Source organism: Mustela nigripes, chromosome X (assembly GCF_022355385.1).
Source record: "Mustela nigripes isolate SB6536 chromosome X, MUSNIG.SB6536, whole genome shotgun sequence".
Classification (NCBI taxonomy): Eukaryota; Metazoa; Chordata; class Mammalia; order Carnivora; family Mustelidae; genus Mustela; species Mustela nigripes.
In genome coordinates, this window is record NC_081575.1 from 82,187,347 (window position 1) to 82,205,119 (window position 17,773).

General features: G+C 46.2%; 2 protein-coding genes across 5 annotated transcripts in view; both read right to left on the reverse strand.

The window, feature by feature from the left end:
- TBC1D25 (TBC1 domain family member 25) overlaps positions 1–9,149 on the reverse strand; it is a 14,173-nt gene extending 5,024 nt beyond the window's left edge. Inside the window, exons 1-3 of one of the 3 annotated variants that reach the window (XM_059385408.1) lie at positions 8,919–9,149; positions 7,232–7,341; positions 6,151–6,305 (exon numbers count right to left, since the gene is read on the reverse strand). In XM_059385408.1, coding sequence (XP_059241391.1) covers positions 6,151–6,305; positions 7,232–7,341; positions 8,919–9,038 — 385 coding nt within the window. In that variant the 5' untranslated portion in view covers positions 9,039–9,149. Of the gene's footprint in view, positions 1–6,150; positions 6,306–7,231; positions 7,342–8,465; positions 8,496–8,918 lie in introns of those variants that run through there. The other 2 variants (XM_059385405.1, XM_059385406.1) reach the window with 2 other exon arrangements.
- A 2,179-nt stretch (positions 9,150–11,328) lies between these two features.
- EBP (EBP cholestenol delta-isomerase) lies at positions 11,329–17,773 on the reverse strand. Of its 2 annotated transcripts, XM_059385342.1 has the most exons (6): positions 17,641–17,773; positions 17,305–17,351; positions 16,407–16,725; positions 13,984–14,020; positions 13,721–13,851; positions 11,329–13,113 (listed from the first exon to the last, which is right to left on the reverse strand). In XM_059385342.1, the coding sequence occupies exons 3-6, from the start codon at positions 16,705–16,707 to the stop codon at positions 12,890–12,892; spliced, it is 693 nt and encodes a 230-aa protein (XP_059241325.1). In that variant the 5' UTR covers positions 16,708–16,725; positions 17,305–17,351; positions 17,641–17,773; the 3' UTR covers positions 11,329–12,889. The 2 variants fall into 2 exon arrangements, with proteins under 2 accessions (XP_059241325.1, XP_059241326.1); XM_059385343.1 differs by lacking the exon at positions 17,305–17,351.

Below are 17,773 nucleotides of genomic sequence, written 5' to 3' on the forward strand. Positions count from 1 at the left end.
AAAAAGTGTTTCAAAGCTTCCATTTCAAGGGCCTGGGAGGGGGGAGAGACTGCAAGGAGAAAGATTTCACTGTCAATTGCTTAAGGAAACATAAATCCTGGTATAGGGTTTTTGTGAGAGACATACCTAAAACTAAGTGACAAAGAAAGGCTGGAAGTTGAAGAAACCTAAAGGTATTCCTGGCAAACACCAACAAACAGAAAGCGAGCACAGCCATGTGAATGTCAGGAAGAGCACTGCTCAAGGCCAGAAGTATTACAGGAAAAGACATTCTACATTGATTAAAAAAAGAAAGAACCCATGAATAGAATGGCAAAGGATTTCTACAAGCACAAACATCCAGTGGCAGTGCCTGATCTGAACTGCCATAAGACTATACTTAGTCTTTATATAACCTACTAAGTGTGAATGAGTACACATTTCCCTGGAGAAGCATCCAAATGTTTCATTATGGGGTGCTGTCCCAGGCCCTGCTTGTGCTATTATGTAATAGATGCTGTGTGTACTACATTTTCTGATAAAACTGTCAAACTTCCCAAACCCTAAATTAATATATAAATTCTGTGCAATGCCAATCAGAAATCTAATGGGGTTTTTCCGGAACTGGATAAAAATTATTTTAAGGATCATATGGAAGAATTCACATTTAAGAACAGTTAAGAAAAAGAAGAGCCAAGAAAAAGAACAGTGGGAGGATGGCAATGCTTGCCTTATTAAAATTAACCACACAACCACTGTGATAAAAATATGGTGTTAGCACAGCAATAGACAAATAGAGCCAACTGGTGGAATGCGGTAAACAGCCCAGAAATAAATGCCAAGTACACATGGGAACTCAGTATATGATAAAAGTGTCATTTCAAATCAGTGTAAACATGGTGGTTCTTTAATAAATGATGCTGGCATAACTGACAGTTTATCTGGCATTTTTTTAAAAGATTTTATTTATTTATTTGACAGAGAGAGATCACAAGTAGATGGAGAGGCAGGCAGAGAGAAAGAGAGAGAGGGAAGCAGGCTCTCTGCTGAGCAGAGAGCCCGATGTGGGACTCGATCCCAGGACCCTGAGATCATGACCTGAGCCGAAGGCAGCGGCTTAACCCACTGAGCCACCCAGGCGCCCCTATCTGGCATTTTTTTAAAAGAACCAGGTGTACTTATTATAATGTTCACAGAGTAGAGATTTAAATGTAAAAAAAAAAAGAAAATAACAAGCACCTTAGAAGAAAACATAGAATATTTCTATAAGCTTGGGGATGGGGAAGATGTTCCAAAGTAAGGGGAGATACTCAGAAATCATAAAGGAAGAGATAGGTATTATGTATAAGACTGCATACAAATTTTAGTTTTCAGTAGGACAAAAAAGGACACTGTAAGCAAAGCCATAAAACAAAATATAACCTGGGAAAAAATATTTGCAGTCCATATGACAGAAAGAGGATTCATATCACAACTGCACAAATTGGTGGAAGGCCTTAGGCTTGCTAATCTTCCCTTTGTAGAGGTGGCAGAAACAGACTTCTTACCGGAAAGACGGACTGGCCTTCCAAGTTGTCACAACATGCTTGTTGCTTTCACAGTCATGAACATGGTCACAAGAACGTCATTAATAATATTTCTAATAAGAGCCCCATCTATTGGATACTTATAAACATACAGTTTGAGACCATTCGTGTCAAACACATACCATTTGTATATGTGTACAAACAGGAATATACTTATGTTTATATGTGGATAAATATGTGTGTATGTGTATGAATAAGTAAAGGAGCTGCAAAATTACACATCAAGCTAATCAAAGTGGTTCCTGCAAGGCAAAAGGGTAGGGGATCAAGATTAGGCACAGTGTGGGGAACCTGGGTGGCTCAGTCTGTTAAGCGTCTGCCTTTGGCTCAGATCATGATCCCAGAGTTCTGGGATCAAGCCCTATATCAGGTCCCCTGCTCAGTGGGAAGCCTGCTTCTCCCACTCCCACTGCCCCTGCTTGTGCTCCCTCTCTCACAGTGTTACTGTCAAATAAATAAGATCTTAGAAAAAAATAACAAAGAGATCAACTGTAAGAAGACCAGGAATGCAGAAACAGGTCTGTTTACCAAATGCAGGAATGTGGTAAAGGAGACAACAGTAGGAAAAGAACGGACTCATCAATAACTGAAAAGTTGATTCTCTAAACAAAAAAATGTTTAAATGTCTTTTTGCCAAATTGAGAAGGGTCCGTCTCTCTGCTTTATTTGCATCTCTCTCAGTTCTTTTTACTTATTTAATTTTTTTTAAGATTTTATTTATTTATTTGTAAGAGAGAGAGAGTGAGAGCGAGCACAGGCAGACAGAGTGGAAGGCAGAGTCAGAGGGAGAAGTTGGCTCCCTGCGGAGCAAAGAGCCCGATGTGGGACTCGATCCCAGGACGCTGGGATCATGACCTGAGCCGAAGGCAGCTGCTTAACCAACTGAGCCACCCAGGCGTCCCTGCAGTCCTCTCAGTTCTTATGCAGCTGGGGTTTTCTTCATGTTTATTAGCTGTGCAGATTTGATTTCTTTTTTTTTTTTAATTTATTTGACAGACAGAGGTCACAAGTAGGCAGAGAGGCAGGCAGAAAGAGAGGAAGGAAAGCAGGTTCCCTGCTGAACAGAGAGGCTGACACGGGGCTCGATCCCAGGACCCTGGGATCACGACCTGAGCCAAAAGCAGAGGCTTTAACCCACTGAGCCACCCAGGCGCCCCGCAGGTTTGATTTCTTTACTGAAACAGTGCTTCTGGGGCGCCTGGGTGGCTCAGTGGGTTGGGCCGCTGCCTTCGGCTCGGGTCATGATCTCGGGGTACTGGGATCGAGTCCCGCATCGGGCTCTCTGCTCAGCAGGGAGCCTGCTTCCCTTCCTCTCTCTCTGCCTGCCTCTCTGCCTACTTGTGATCTCTCTCTGTCAAATAAATAAATAAAATCTTTAAAAAAAAAAAAAAGAAACAGTGCTTCTGTGTCTATTTTGCAGGTGAGGAAACCAAAGCTTCAGGAACTAGTTAAGTGATTGAGCTAAGCACCCAGGGCTAATCTGGCAGAAGTTCCTGTCTCTGGCTACCTGCTCTGCCTTTGCCTTTTGTCCCTCTCCCCATTTCTGTCACTATCTTTCTCCCTGACTCCAGTTTTTCTGTCCCTCTCTCCACCTCTTGCTCTTTTTCTCAAGGCTGCCAATCTTAACAAGCCTACGATTTCACAGAATCAAATGGTTAAAAGCAAGGAATCTGGAGCTAGTTTGGCCACCACCTGGGTTCAAATCCTACTCTTGCACTTACTGTCTGTGTGACATGCACAAGTCCTGTTCCCCTCTCTGAGCCTTGGTTTCCTCAACTATAACATAGGAATGACTGTCATGCCTACCCTGTAAGGTTGTTTTGACAATCAAATGAATAAATATCATGTGTGTAGAATGGTTCTAAGTGTTCAACACATGTTAGCTATTTATATGTTACTAGGACATCCATAAAAAACCTCAGTCATCCCAAATGGGTATGTGAATTTCCTGAGACAGGGCATCATGTCTTTCACTCCACAACTTTTTATTTTATTTTATTATTTATTTTTAAAGATTTTATTATTTTTGTTAAAGATTTTATTTATTTACTTGACAGACAGAGATCATAAGTAGTCAGAGAGGCAGGTGGAGAGAGAGGAGGAAGCAAGCTCCCCGCCAAGCAGAAAGCCTGATGTGGGGCTCAATCCCAGGACCCTGAGATCATGGCCTAAGCTGAAGGCAGAGGCTTTAACCCACTGAGCCACCCAGGCTCCCCAAGATCTTATTATTTTTAAAAGATTTATTTATTCATTTTAGAGAAAGAGAGACAGAGACAGTGGAGGGAGGGACAGAGGGAGAGAACCTCCCAGCATTCTCCCCACTGAATATGGAGATGGACGTTGGGCTCTATCCCATGACCCATGAGACCATCACCAGAGCTGAAACCAAAAGCTGGATGCTCAACTGACTGAGCCACCCAGATGCCCCAAGATTTTTTTTGTTTGAGAGAGAGAGAGGGAGAGAGAGAGCAAGCATGAACAGGGCGAGGGGCAGAGGAAGAGGGAGAAGCAGACTCCTCGCTGAGTGCAGAGCCCAAGGCAGGGCTTGATCTTAGGAACCACAAGATCATAACCTGAGCCAAAGGCAGAGGCTTAACTGAGCCACCCAGGAGCCCCCAAAATTTTACTTTAAAAAAACGTCAAGGGTGCCTGGGTGGCTCAGTTGGTTAAACATCTGCCTTCAGCTCTGGTCATGATCCCAGGGTGCTGGGATGGAGCCCCATATTGGGGTCTCTCCTCAGTGAGGAGCCTGTTTCTCTCTCTCCCTCTGCCTGCTGCTCTCCCTGCTTATGCTTTCTCTCTCTGTTGAATGAATAAATAAATTTCAAATCTACAATAAAGTTAAAAAGATGATTTCATTGAATACCCATACATCCTTCAACTAGCTTGCCTAACTATTCACATTTTTCGCCACACTTGCTTCATCTTGCTCTCTCCGTATAGATACATATTATTTTTTAAAAAGATGTATTTACTGGGACGCCTGGGTGGCTCAGTTGGTTAAGCGGCTGCCTTCGGCTCAGGTCATGATCCCAGCGTCCTGGGATCGAGTCCCACATCAGGCTCCTTGCTCAGCAGGGAGCCTGCTTCTCCCTCTGCCTCTAGCCTGCCACTCTGTCTGCCTGTGCTTGTGCTCTAACAAATAAAAAAATCTTAAAAAAAAAAAATAAAAATAAAAAGATGTATTTACTTATTTCAGAGAGAGAGAGAGAGAGAGCGTGCGAACAGACAGAGGAGCAGAGGGAGAGAGAATGCTTGAGCAGACTCCCCACAGATCGTAAAGCCTGACATGAGGCTTGACCACAGGACCCTGAGATCATGACCTGAGCTGAAGTCAAGAGCTGGCCACTTAACTGACCAAGCCACCCAGGTGCCCAAATACATACTACTTTTTGCTGAATTATTTGCAGACATCATGACACTTTACCCCTTAATACTCAACTGTGTTTTTCCTGAGAACAAGGGGATCTTCCTTCAATAACTGTGATATCATTACCATACCCATGACATTTAACACTGACAATATTATCATCTAATATATGGTTTGTAATCAAATTTTTGGGCCCATGTCTTAATTTATCTGTGTGCTCCCAGGGACCAACACAGGTAAGAGTCAGGGAACAAATATAAGAGAGGAAGTGGCTGAGAATCAAGGGAACAATGAATGAGTGAGCATGAGTGCAAACAAATGATTATGAGCGCCGGATGAATGAATGAATGAATACAACCATCATTATTATAACCAGCATTGTATAGTTATGTGTTATTATAACAGAAACATACAATACTACATTTCTATTGTTATGATGCATTATATAATTATACCCTATATTACTAGATTATATAATAGTAAATCTAATACGATAAATTGTTAGAGCTAATACTGTTTTAATATATTTATTTATTTATTTTAAAGGTTTTATTTATTTATTTATTTGACAGAGAGAGATCATAAGCAGGCAGAGAGGCAGGCAGAGAGAGAGGAGGAAGCAGGCTCCCTGTCGAGCAGAGAGCCCAATGCAGGGCTCGACCCCAGGACCCTGGGACCATGACCTGAGCTGAAGGCAGAGGCTTTAACCCACTGAGCCACCCAGGAGCCCCTAATATTTTTATTTTAGAGAGATTTGGGGGGAGAGGTAAAGGGAGAGGGGCAGGGAGAGAAACAGAGACAGACAGAGAATCTCAAGCAGATTCTGCAGGGAGCACAGAGCCCTACATGGGGCTCGATCTCACAACCCTGAAATCATGACCTGAGCTGAAACCAAGAGTTGGATGCTCAACCGACTGAGACACCCAGGTGCCCCTAGAGCTAATATTTTTTGAACATTCATTATGCAGCCATGTATCATTCCAGGGATTTTACATGAATTTCCCTGTTTAATCCTCATCATGGCCCCAAGATACTATTATTTCTACTTTACAGGTAAAGAAATTGGGGCCCAGTGGCCAAGCCAGGATATGGACCTCAGACACCTTTTTCCTCTCAAGCCTACTGTGAGGGAGTGTACTGCAAGGGGTGGAGTGATCCCATGGGGGAAAGGGTGGGTCCCAGAGCAGGGCCCCCAGGGCTCTGCCAGGTACTCACTGTCCTCCGTGGGCCGAATGTCTACCCGCAGCTGCAAGTAAGGTTTGGAGGCAGTGGCGAAGGCTGTGCTGAGGTCCCAGTCAGACAGGAGTGAGAGGTAAGTTTCCTGCCCCAGCCGATCCCGGCCCAGGTAGCTGATGCCAAAATTCTTCTTCCTGGACAGAGGAAGTGTGGCAGCTCTCAAGTGCTCCCAGTGCCATGGAGGCCCCAGGGACAGTTTCCACGAAAAGTCAGGGAAGGCAGAGATGATGTGGAACAACTCTCTACTATGTGTTGGGTACAGTGGCAAGGATTTTGGGCTGTCTGAGGTCAGACAGTGTACCTCTGCTTTGTTACACAAACACAGAAACAGATACACACCCGCTGGTATCTAGAGGGCACACTGAAAGCTTAAAATGTTGGCCCCCTCTAGGGAGGGTGACAGAGTAGTTGAGGGATAGAAGAGGGAAGAAAACAGCTTTCTTACTGCATAAAAAAATAAAGCAAGCTGTGTGTTTGTTATTTTTCACAGCAAAAAATGTTTACCCAAAAAAGTCAACAACTAAGAATTTGTTCTTCAGATATACTTGTGATGAAGAATGTTGTTTAACTATTGTAACCATGGAAACATCCCAAGTAGACATCACTTTTATCCTCTCTGAATTTGTTACCATGTGCTTGTATTCCTCCAAAATAACAATCACAACAAAATAACCATCACAAGATGACAAGAGACACCACTTTTTATCTATCAGGTCAGCAAATTTTCCAATGTTTTCGAGTAACCAGTGAGTGTTTCTTAGGGAAAGAGGCATTTTATATGCTGCTGGGGAGATTATAAATTGGCAAAAACCTAGCTGAAGAGCATTTTAGAAATAGCTGTTGAAATTTTAAAAAGCACACACCCTTTAGTCCAGCAATACCACCGCTAGGAATTTAGCCTATGACTAGATTTCCCCAAATACTCTAGGATATGCAAATGTGGCAGTTCACTGTGGGATTATCTGTAATAATGAAACAAACAAACAACAACAAAAAAGCCAAACAACCACTGTTGAAGTGAGTGGCCCCATGGTCGGTCCCCCAGCATCCCATAACTCACCCATTCAAATCAAAGGCTCGGATGAGGATGTGCTGTAATACATCAAGCGAGGTGATCTGGGGGTCGACGGCGAAAGAGCGGAACTCAGGTGACAAAAAGCTCTCACACTTCTGGGGAGATAAGACACAGAGTGGGCCATCAGGGGCCACATCACCACACTGAAGCAGGCAGAGTGACGGATAGGAGGCAAGGTCAGACAAGTTGTGGGCAGGGGCACATGGAAGCAGGAGTTCTGGGTCATTGGTTTTTGCTCTGAGTGAGGGGTAAGACTTGGAGGGTTCTGTGCAGAGGAGGGATGTGATCTGACTTAGGATTTAACAGGATCCTTCCAGCTGCTCTTAAGAGAACAGGCTGTGGGGGGTAAGGGAGAAAACAGCAGTCCAGTGAGAAGGAGGCTATTGCAATGGTCCAAGCACCCAATTCTTCCTCTTTGTTCCAATGGTTGTCAGGATCACCAAGTCCAGTCTGGCTCCCATTAAATCAATACTCAATGCTGCATCAATTTAGCACATCTACTTATGATACTTCCCTGCTTAAATCTCTTCAGAGGCAACCCCAGGGTCCCCAAAAGGTGGGCCTATAGGACGCTGGCCAGCCTCTCTTCAGTCAGCTTTTTTGAACTTTACACTCTGGTGCTACCAAACTGCTGGAAGTTACTTTGAACACATCCTGGCTCTGGGACTTTGCTTGTGCTGATCCCCCGTCTGGAAAGTCCTTCCCACTTTCTTCCAACCGGCTCACCCAGAGCTCAGGTATGATCTCTTTTCTGAATTCCCAAACCTCTACCTTAGAGCTTCCTGTATTACCCTGAGGTGACCTGTTTACTTCTTTCCAGAATCTACTTTCTCACCAACACCAGTGCCACCACCCTAGTCTGAGCCACCATCACCACTTGCTAGAGCAATGGCAACAGCTTTCTTAGAACACGTGCCAGAGGCCCTTCCCAATCTGCTTCTCTTTTACCTCATTGTTTTACCCCCTACCCACTCCTGCCCTTGCTCTCTTGCTCCAGCAATATGGGAACCCAAAGGAACATGCCAGTCTTATCCCCACCTCCCAGCCTTTGCCCTTGCTCTTCTCTCTGCTTCCACTATTCCTCCGATACACATACGGAGTAGGTGTATCTTTTTTTACCTGGGTCTCTGCCCCTTCAACACCTTTCTACCTGCTACAACCCTGGCTAAAGGAACTCCCTAGTTCAAAAGCTTTTTCGTTATCTCCTTACGACATTCACCAGAGTCCAAAGCATCTCATTGATTTAGCTGTCTTCCCGATAAGCACGTCAGCTCATCCCGGGTGAGATTGTAAATGTGCACATAGGTACATGTCTCTACATGTTAATTGACTTCAGCACCTCCTTTTCAGACACCAACAGCCCCCCCTCAACTATTTAAGGCCCCTCCTCCAGCCCTATGGCCCCTCCTCTCTACCCATGATCTCCACCTATCCATTTCTCAGGCCACTACCCCTCCATTTTCAGTCCCTAAGTCCTCAGGGCCTGCCCAGCATTTCTAGGTCCAGCCCCCACTCCCCCACCCCTGTCCCCACCACTATCACTCTGCCCTCAAGCTTCGCCCCTCAGGTTAACACCCCAAATCTCGGGTCCCGCCCTCCGGCCTGAGAGAATCACCGCCTTCCCCTCCCCTGGGCACCCCAGGAGGGCCGGCCGACCAACTGTCAGCCTCACCTTGACTCGGACCCGTACCACCTCTCGCTCCTCCTCCTCAGCCGCCGCCGCTTGGGCTCCCCCGCCAGGTGGGGGCGCTCCAGAGCCGACCAAATCCGAGGCTCCAGAGGCCGACGCCATCCCGCCGCCACCCACCTCGGGGCGACGGTTGACCGTTGCCCCCCACCTCTGTGCGCACTCCACAGTTCGGGCGCCCGCGGCCCCACCTTGTGGCCCGGCGCAGGCGCAGAGGGCGCTGTGAGACCCTGCCCCCCCGCTGCCCCTCCCACCAGGCACAGGGTGGAGATAGCCTCTGCGCACGCGCTTAAAATGCTGTTGCCAGGTGTCCCGCCCCCAGAAGCCGCGCATTGTGCCTCACTTCCAACAGTGCGCAGGCGCTTACTGAGGTCCCGCCTCTCTTCGCCAGCGGTTTGGTTGTCTGGGCAGCTTAATTCCAGATTCACCTACGTGTTACAGTGACGATCTACTCGGGCGAGAGAAGTGGGCAGGGAAAGAATCTGCCGTGCAATGACGTCAGGCCCCACCTCCCGCCTGGAGTTGCCTCCTGCCTCGCCTTTAAAGATGATGTCATCTATTTCAAAAACCTGTGGCCCTTGCTTCAAATGAGTCTGCTGAATGGAAAAATAATCCCTTTTCCAGAATCTTTTAAAAATAGTTTACATGGGGCGCCTGGGTGGGTTAAGCCTCTGCCTTCGGCTCAGGTCATGATCTCAGGGTTCTGGGATCGAGCCCTACATTGGCCTCTTTGCTCAGCAGGGAGCGCCCCCCAACCCCGGCCTACGTGTGATCTCTGTCAAATAAATAAAATCTCCACAAAAAAGTTTCCATGTACATATATGACTTTTGCAGTTTGTCTCCATGATTTGTATATATATATATATATATATACACATATACATATATATGTATATATATATGTATATGATTCTATTTATTTGAGAGAGAGAGGAGAGAGAGTGTGCACAAGCCAGGGAAGGGGCAGACAAAGAGGGAAAAGGGGATTCCCTCCTGAGCAGGGAGCCCTATGTGGGGCTCCATCCCAGAACCCCAGATCAGGACCTGAGCTGAAGGCAGATGCTTAACTGACTGAGCCACCCAGGCACCCTCGCATGATGCATTTCAATAAATAATTTACTAAAAAATTCATTTTTATGCTCTCTGGAGGTCCTAGCTTTTTAAGTTTGCCTTCATTTTATTTGATCCTTGCAAGACGTTGAGGTCAGTCCTGTCATTAAACAATGTATGTCTACTAAATATCAGCGGATTGAACACACTTTAGATTCCTCAAATCACCAAATACATGAAGAAATTCTTCTCACTTCACTGAATATCCATCTGGTTTGGACAAAATCAGACTGCCCTTACAAACGTAATTCCTAACAAAGGAGTCCTGTAAGATGCCTGGACTTCAGTTATTGTTGCAGTATTGTATGAATGCTACTCTTAACATTTTTTAAAAAAGATTCTATTTATTTGACAGACAGAGATCACAAGTAGGCAGAGAGGCAGAAGCAGGCTCCCTGCTGAGCAGAGAGCCCGACATGGGGCTCGATCCCAGGACCCTGGGATCATGACCTGAGCTGAAGGCAGAGGCTTTAACCTACTGAGCCACCCAGGCGCCCTTTATTTATTTTTTAGAGAGAGAGTGATAGAGTACGAGCTGGGGTGGAGGGGTAGTGGGGGGTGGTGGGAAGCGGACTTCCTACTGAGCAGGAAGCCCAACTCAGGGTTTGACCCCTGGACCCTGGGGTCATGATCCCAGCAGACACTTAACCAACTGAACCACCCAGGAGACCCTATTTTGGTATCTTTTAAAGTAATTGTTTCCTCGGTATTATTATTACATGGATGTCAATTTTTGAGAAGGTATAAATACTGGAGAATTTTTTTTTTTTTTAAGATTATTTATTTATTTATTTGACAGAGAGAGATCACAAGCAGGTAGAGAGGCAGGCAGAGAGAGGAGGAAGCAGGCTCCCGGCTGAGCAGAGAGCCCGATGCGGGGCTCGATCCCAGAACCCTGGGATCATGACCTGAGCCGAAGGCAGCGGCTTAACCCACTGAGCCACCCAGGCGCCCCGGGAGAATTTTTTTTTTGTAAGCCAGAGGATTTTCGGCATTTTTCTTCTGATCCATGTGCTTGAGTAATTAACACTTCTTATGGGTCCACTGGATTTTCTGAAGGAAATTAGGAATTTGAGAGTCTGTTTCTCATTACAATTATCACAGGGTGGGATGAGCAAAACACTAGCCTGGATTCTGGAGTTCAATCCCGATGGCAGCACTGGAGCCCAGGTTTTAAATGGGGATATAATGTGGTCAGATGTCTGTCTTGGTTGTGGAGAGGGCCTTGGCTGGAAAGACTGCTTACTGGAAGCAAGGTGATAAAAAAAGGAGGTCCTTGTCATAGTCCTGGGGAGAACTTTCTCTTTCATTTATTTATTCTTCCATTCAACAAATACAAAGTGTATGCCAGGTGCTCTACATATATTAATTCATTTAATCTGCATAAAAATCCAATGAGGTAGGTACCCTTATGAGAATTTTACATGTGAGAGCACTGAAGGTCAAGGAGAAACACACTCAAGATCAAAGGGATAGTAAGTGGCACGGAGAGTTAAATGCAATGGCCAGAAGGTGGCTGTGCTCGGCTTTGGCTTTAACAGCCAGGCATTTCTCCAAATCTATACTGTAGGCTTGAGCAGAACCAGGATTTGAACTGAAGTCCTGTTCTGCTCAGGTCACCAGGAGCCAGTCTACAGGTATCCGCAGTTTTTTTCATTCTTTGTCATCTCCTCAAAGTTCCTCAAGTACCCATCTGTTTTATGACTCAAGGTCTATGAGGTTAATGACAGACTGTGGGAGGAGTGATGGGGGTGGGTCTATAGGGTGAGAGGTTATTCGTGGGATGAATGATGAGAATCTGTGGATACATGATAGGTGATCTGAAGGATGATAGGATGTGGGGTGAGTGATAGAAGATCTGTGGGTTAACTGGGGACCTGTGGGGTATGAGGTAACAAATTCTGCAAGGCAAGTTATGGGGGTTTGTAATATAAGTAATGACAGCCTATGGGGTAAATGATAGGGGATTTGTGGGGTGACTTGAGAGGGTCTGTGCTATCCATGATGGGGAGGGTCTATGGGCTGAGTTGTGGGGTTGTAGGGTATATGACTAGAGGTCTGCTGGGTAAGTCATGGGGTATGTGAAGTGAGTGATGGGTCTTGTGAGTTTTTGTGGTCCCTAGGGTGAGTGATGGGGATCTTAAGGGTACTGATGGGTGTCTTTGGAGTGACTAATGGGGGGAGTCTGAGGTGAGTGAAGTAAGATCTGTGAAGTTACTGATGGGGTGTCTATGGGGCACCTGATCAGGAGACACGAGGTTGAATAAATTGAAGAACTTCTAGATTTGGAAAGTTCTACAAAAAATGAGAAAGTGTGCTCTGGAAAGAACATCAAGGGTGTGAATGGATGATCACTTCTTAAGAGAAATAATGGGTGCCTCATGGATCTAATTAGTCATCATGGGACTCTGTGGGGTCAGTGATAAGGGGTTTGTTAGGTTATAGATTGGAAGCCTAAGTGATGATGACAGAGGGGGGTCTATGGCTGAGAGAACAGTGGTCCTTGAAATGAGTGAGGGAGGGGCTTGTGGGGTCAGTCATAGGACATCTCTGGGGTTAGTAATTAAAGATCTCTCAGTGTTAGGGTCAAGATCTTTTATTTCCTGATTTTAAAAACTGCCACCATCATGGCCCTTCTAGTTTCTTCTGTACCTTTGTCCCAGTGGCTCCTGGCTGTAGCTCCACACAGCTCCTTTCTTTCCCCTGCCTCTGGCCCTTCTGGTGCTTACCCATCAACCCGAGTTTGACAGATTAATTTGTTTTGTCCCTCCAACCTGCAGGACTGGACTCTTCTTCCTGGTGGAGGGTTCCTCGTCAGCCAGTGTTCAAGCCCAGCCTACTACTTATTAATTCAGCTTGCTCTTGGCTTTTGTGGTTTTGGTGTCCAGCATGCTCTGGGCATGAGCAAGCTTCTTTACAGAATCGAGCACAAGGATTCCAGGCAGCACCAGCCACAGGCCGTTCAAGAAGACAAAGTAAAACCAGAAGTAGAGCGGGTGGCCCAGCTCCCCATGCTGGAATCCATCCCGCTGCTCTGTTAGGAAATAGAGCACATCCCCATAGATCTGACCTGTGGGAGGTAAGAGGGGAAGAGGAAACCCAGTCAGGAGGAAAAGCTATTCCAAGGCATCTTCTAAGTCATCATTCAAGGTCTCAGAGCTGATTCTCAAATTTAGAGAGCTAAGAAATCTGAAAACATATGGCTGAAAATTTGAGGAATTAGAAAAGTGAGAATTCCAGAAATAAGAAGCTGAGAATTTCTCAACTCAGGAGAGTTCTTATCTCCAGAATTTAAGGAAGCTCAAAATACCTTTAATTCAAGACAGTGCAGGATTCCAGAACTAAAGAAAGCCAGCAGTGTAAGAACACAAGAGGACTGAATGCCCAGATGAAGGGAGCTCAGAATCCTAACCCTGGAGGATCCAGGGGCTTCCTGCCACCTCATGTAACCTTCACAGGAGACATTGTGATGAAAGAGGAGGAGGGGGAAATGACCCTTTCCCACCTGAGAACACAGACTGAGAGGGTCATGGCTGTTCCAGAACCTCAGGATGATGTCATTCAGCCTGACTCAGCCCTGGGTGGACACAACTGAGAGGTGCTCTGTGTAGGGATCCCCCTGTGTCTGCGGATCCCCCATCAACCCCTCTAGGACCCAGTGTGGGCCCCCTCCTCACCTACAGAGACCACGAGCTGTAAGACAAAGCGGAGGGGCTGCTGGCGGAGAAAGGCGATCACCACCCATAGGCTGAGTGGTCCCCAAAGGCAAGCTGTGATGGTCTCCATGCATATCGTGAAGTTGTCACTCCTGTGGGAGGAGAAAGGATTGGGGAGCAGTGGCATCATTGTGCTGTACCCACAGGGCACCCCATTAGTGCTCCCCGACTCACCACCACCCCCAAATCAATGCAGGGCTCCCTTGATGGAGGCAAACACTTACAGGATATATCGGCTGTCTCCCTTGGCATACTCCTTCCCTGAAGAAGGTAAGAGACATACATGAAGAATAAAGGCAAGAAAAGGAATTCAGATGTGTGAGAGTTGAGGGCCCATGTAAGGTGGGCTTCATAACCTCTCCATGCCTCAGTTTCCTCATCTGAGAAATGGGGTAGCTGTTTGGATTCTAGAGTGAACATATGTATACAAGATAATGTGTGCAACCTGACCCAGAACAGTAAGTAACGCTGTGACTGTCTGGTATCCAATAAATGCGGAATAGAAGAAAGGAAGTCTAGGAGATGGGGTGAGTGAAGTAGCCAGTGAATATAAGAGAAAGAGAGAGAGAGCACGCATGAGTGAGCAAGCAAGCACAAAGGTGAACAGATGAGTGAATCAAGGAATGAGCAGAGAATTAATAAGAAAAAGACAGACCACTCAATGTAAAAATAGACAGGAGACAAGAAAAGGTTCTTTAGAAAACAGGATTCCAAAATGGTCAATAAACATATGAAATGTGTTCAAACTTCATTAATTACTAAGAAAAAGCAAATTAAAACCATAATGAGTATCACTTGCAGCCACTATGACTAAAACTAAAGAAACACCTGACCATCCAAGTGTTGGCGAGGATGTGGAGGAACTAGAACTCCCATATGCTGCTGGTGGGAAAATAAAATGGTATAGCCATTTTTAAAAACAGTTTGGCAGTTTTTTCATAAAGTTAAATACACATCTACCACTCTTCTCTTCCATATTTACCCAAGAGAAACAAAGGCGGATCTTCACACAGACTTGTGTTAGATCCAAGTGTTATGTAAGAATAGCAGTTTTATGGGTGCCTGGGTGGTTGTTGGTCAAGCATCTGCCTTTTGCTTAGGTCATGAACCTGGAGTCCTGGGATTGAGTTCTGCATCAGGCTCCCTGCTCAGTGAAAAGTCTGTTTCTCCCTCTCCCTCTGCCCCTCCCCCCTGCTCGTGCACTGGTGCTCTCTAATAAATAAATAAAATCTTTGAAAAAAACATAGCATAAAAATAATTTATTCATGAGGCCCAAAAGGAATATTATTTATAATAGCAAAAGACTGGGGCCACCTGGGTGGCTCAGTCATTGAGTTCTACCTTCACCTCAGGTCATGATCTCAGGGTCCTGAGATTGAGCCCTGTGTTGGGCTCCCTGCTCAGTTGGGAGTCTGCTTCTCCCTCTCCCGCTGCTTGTTCTCTCTCTCTTTCTCTCTCAAATAAATAAAATCTTCTTTTTATTTTTTTATTTTTATTTATTTATTTGACACAGAGAGAGAGAGATCACAAATAGCAAGAGAGGCAGGCAGAGAGAGAGGGAGAAGCAAGCTCCCCACCAAGCAGAGAGCCCAATGTGGGGCTCGATCCCAGGACCCCGAGACTATGATCCAAGCCGAAGGCAGAGGCTCAAAACACTGAGCCACCCAGTATCCCCCAAATCTTTTTTTTTTAATTTGTTCATTTGCCAGGGAGAGAGATCATAAGGAGGCAGAGAGGCAGGCGGGGGGGGGGGGGCAGGCTCCCCGCTGAGCAGAGAGCCCATTGTGGGGCTCAATCCCAGGACCCCAAGACCACGACCTGAGCCCAAAGGCAGAGGCTTAACCCACTGAGCCACCCAGGTGCCCCTTAAATAAATAAAAATGATTAAAAAAAAGATTAGAGGGAAATACCCTAAAATACTGGCCAAGTCAAATAATTCTGTAACATCCATGCTTTAAAAGCTTTTTATGAACTGATAAGGAGTGACCACATTGAAAAAAAGCAAAGTTCAGAGGTGTATATACCATATTACCATTTGCACAGAAGGGAAAAAAAGCGATGATGATGATGATGAAGGGCAGTTATGGCATCTACTGTCTGCCAACAGAGTTCTTAAAATCTTTTTTCAAGATTTATTTATTTATCTGAAAGAGAGAGCGTGTGTACAGGAGCAGGAGGGGCAGTGGGAGAGGGAGGTAATCTCAAATGGACTCCATGCTGAGTCCAGGGCTCCATCTCATGACCTGAGCTGAAAGCAAGAGCCAGATGCTTAACCCACTGTGCCACCCAGGCACCCCTGCTAGCACTGTTCTAAGTGACTTACATATTTTTGGGTTTTACCATCCCTCTTTTACAAATAGCAAACTGAGGCTTATCTGTATAATTTTGTGTAAGCAAGCCCTGGAAAAAAGCATACGCAATTATTAACATTGGTTAATAATTACAGAAACTTGGTGGACAGAAGGTAGATTTTCACTGCACACCTCTTTAAATGTTTTTTTTTGACCCATATGAACAGATACTCAACAAAAAAGTTGAATATATTTTTTAAATAAATTAATGTTAGAGTTGGTGGGTGGATAAATATCTAAGCCAATCCCTGCCCAGAAAATTTCCTCCCACAGCCCTCAAAGAACTCAGGACTCACAGAGTTGGGATAAGAAAGCTTGGTCTCCAAGAAGGTCTTCGTGGTAGAGGCTGAACCAGCCCTCAATCACCATGTGAATGAACCCACACACTGCAAACCAGCACAGGGATAGTCGCCGCCAAGTCCCCAGTGGGACGACTGCAGCACGACCTGACAACAGCCATGTGGTCACAACCAAGACCCCAGAGACGGAGAAGAGGCCCGCAAGGAGATGCCAAGTGGGGCAGTCATTAGGCACAAAGTTGTCCAGCCTCAGGTGCCGAGGCCAGTATGGGTGCAAGGGGCTGGCGTTGGTGGTCATGTCTTTGCAGGCTGATGGCTGTATGTGGGCAAGTAGAAAGGAGAAAAAAAAAAAGAGAAAAACCTGAGCAAACAGAAAGCACAGAATGAGATCATAAAATCAAACCCAAATAATTTATTATCACAAGAAGTGTAAATGGACTAAAATTATCAGTTAACAGACTGGATTAAAAATAGCCTAATTATATGCTGTTTTAAAATCCCAACTATAAGGCTGTTCCAGTCCTCCAAGAGAGTCCCATGACGTGAAAGACACAGGAACCGGGTCAGGTTCTAGCCCTCATTGGTCACAGTCTGGTGGGCGGACACAAAAAAACAGACTAGGTCCCAGCTCTCACTGGTCACGCCCTGATAGGGGACGTACAAGGGCCGGGTGTGGTCCCTTCCTCAAGGGTCGTAGTTGGCTGAGGAGACACAGCGACCAGGCTGGGTTCCACTGCAAGGGTCAGGGTCTAGCAACTTTCAACAGGAAGCTATTCCCTCTCCCACAGTCCTGGAATCCGCAGGACAGAAGAGAGAAAACTAATCCGAACTACAACGTCAGGTTCAGTGTGTGCAAAGCCAGACCCTTCCTGAAATCGTGCATAACGCCACTAACCTGCAAGAGAAAGAGGAAAACGGAAGGCAGGAGTCTTGGGCGCAGTTCTAAACAGGAAAACGAGGGTGAAATACACAGACCACCAATTAGAAATAGAAGCCTCTGGTCTAGCTGCCCAATGAGAAGGCAGATCTTCTGCCGTCCCGGCAACCGCGCCGTAGCTGGGGGTCTTGCGCAGGCGCGTAGGGTGGGCGATGGGTGTCCGTGCATGGGACCCGGGCTGGGGGTGGTGGGGGGAGAGGGAGGGAGGAAGGGTCTAGCGCGGGCGTCGAGGGCCAGCTGTTTAGCAGTTGAGAGCTAGGGGATGGAGTGGCAGGTCGGGCGGAGGAAACTCACCCAGCGGCGTGGTCGCGGCGGCCTCGCTCACAGACTCCGGGGTCTCTCTAGGCTAGCTCTCTGGCTGCGTACAAACCCTTCGTTCCGACTTGTCCCCTCACAGGTTCCTCACCTTACGGAGCTGGCCAATGGA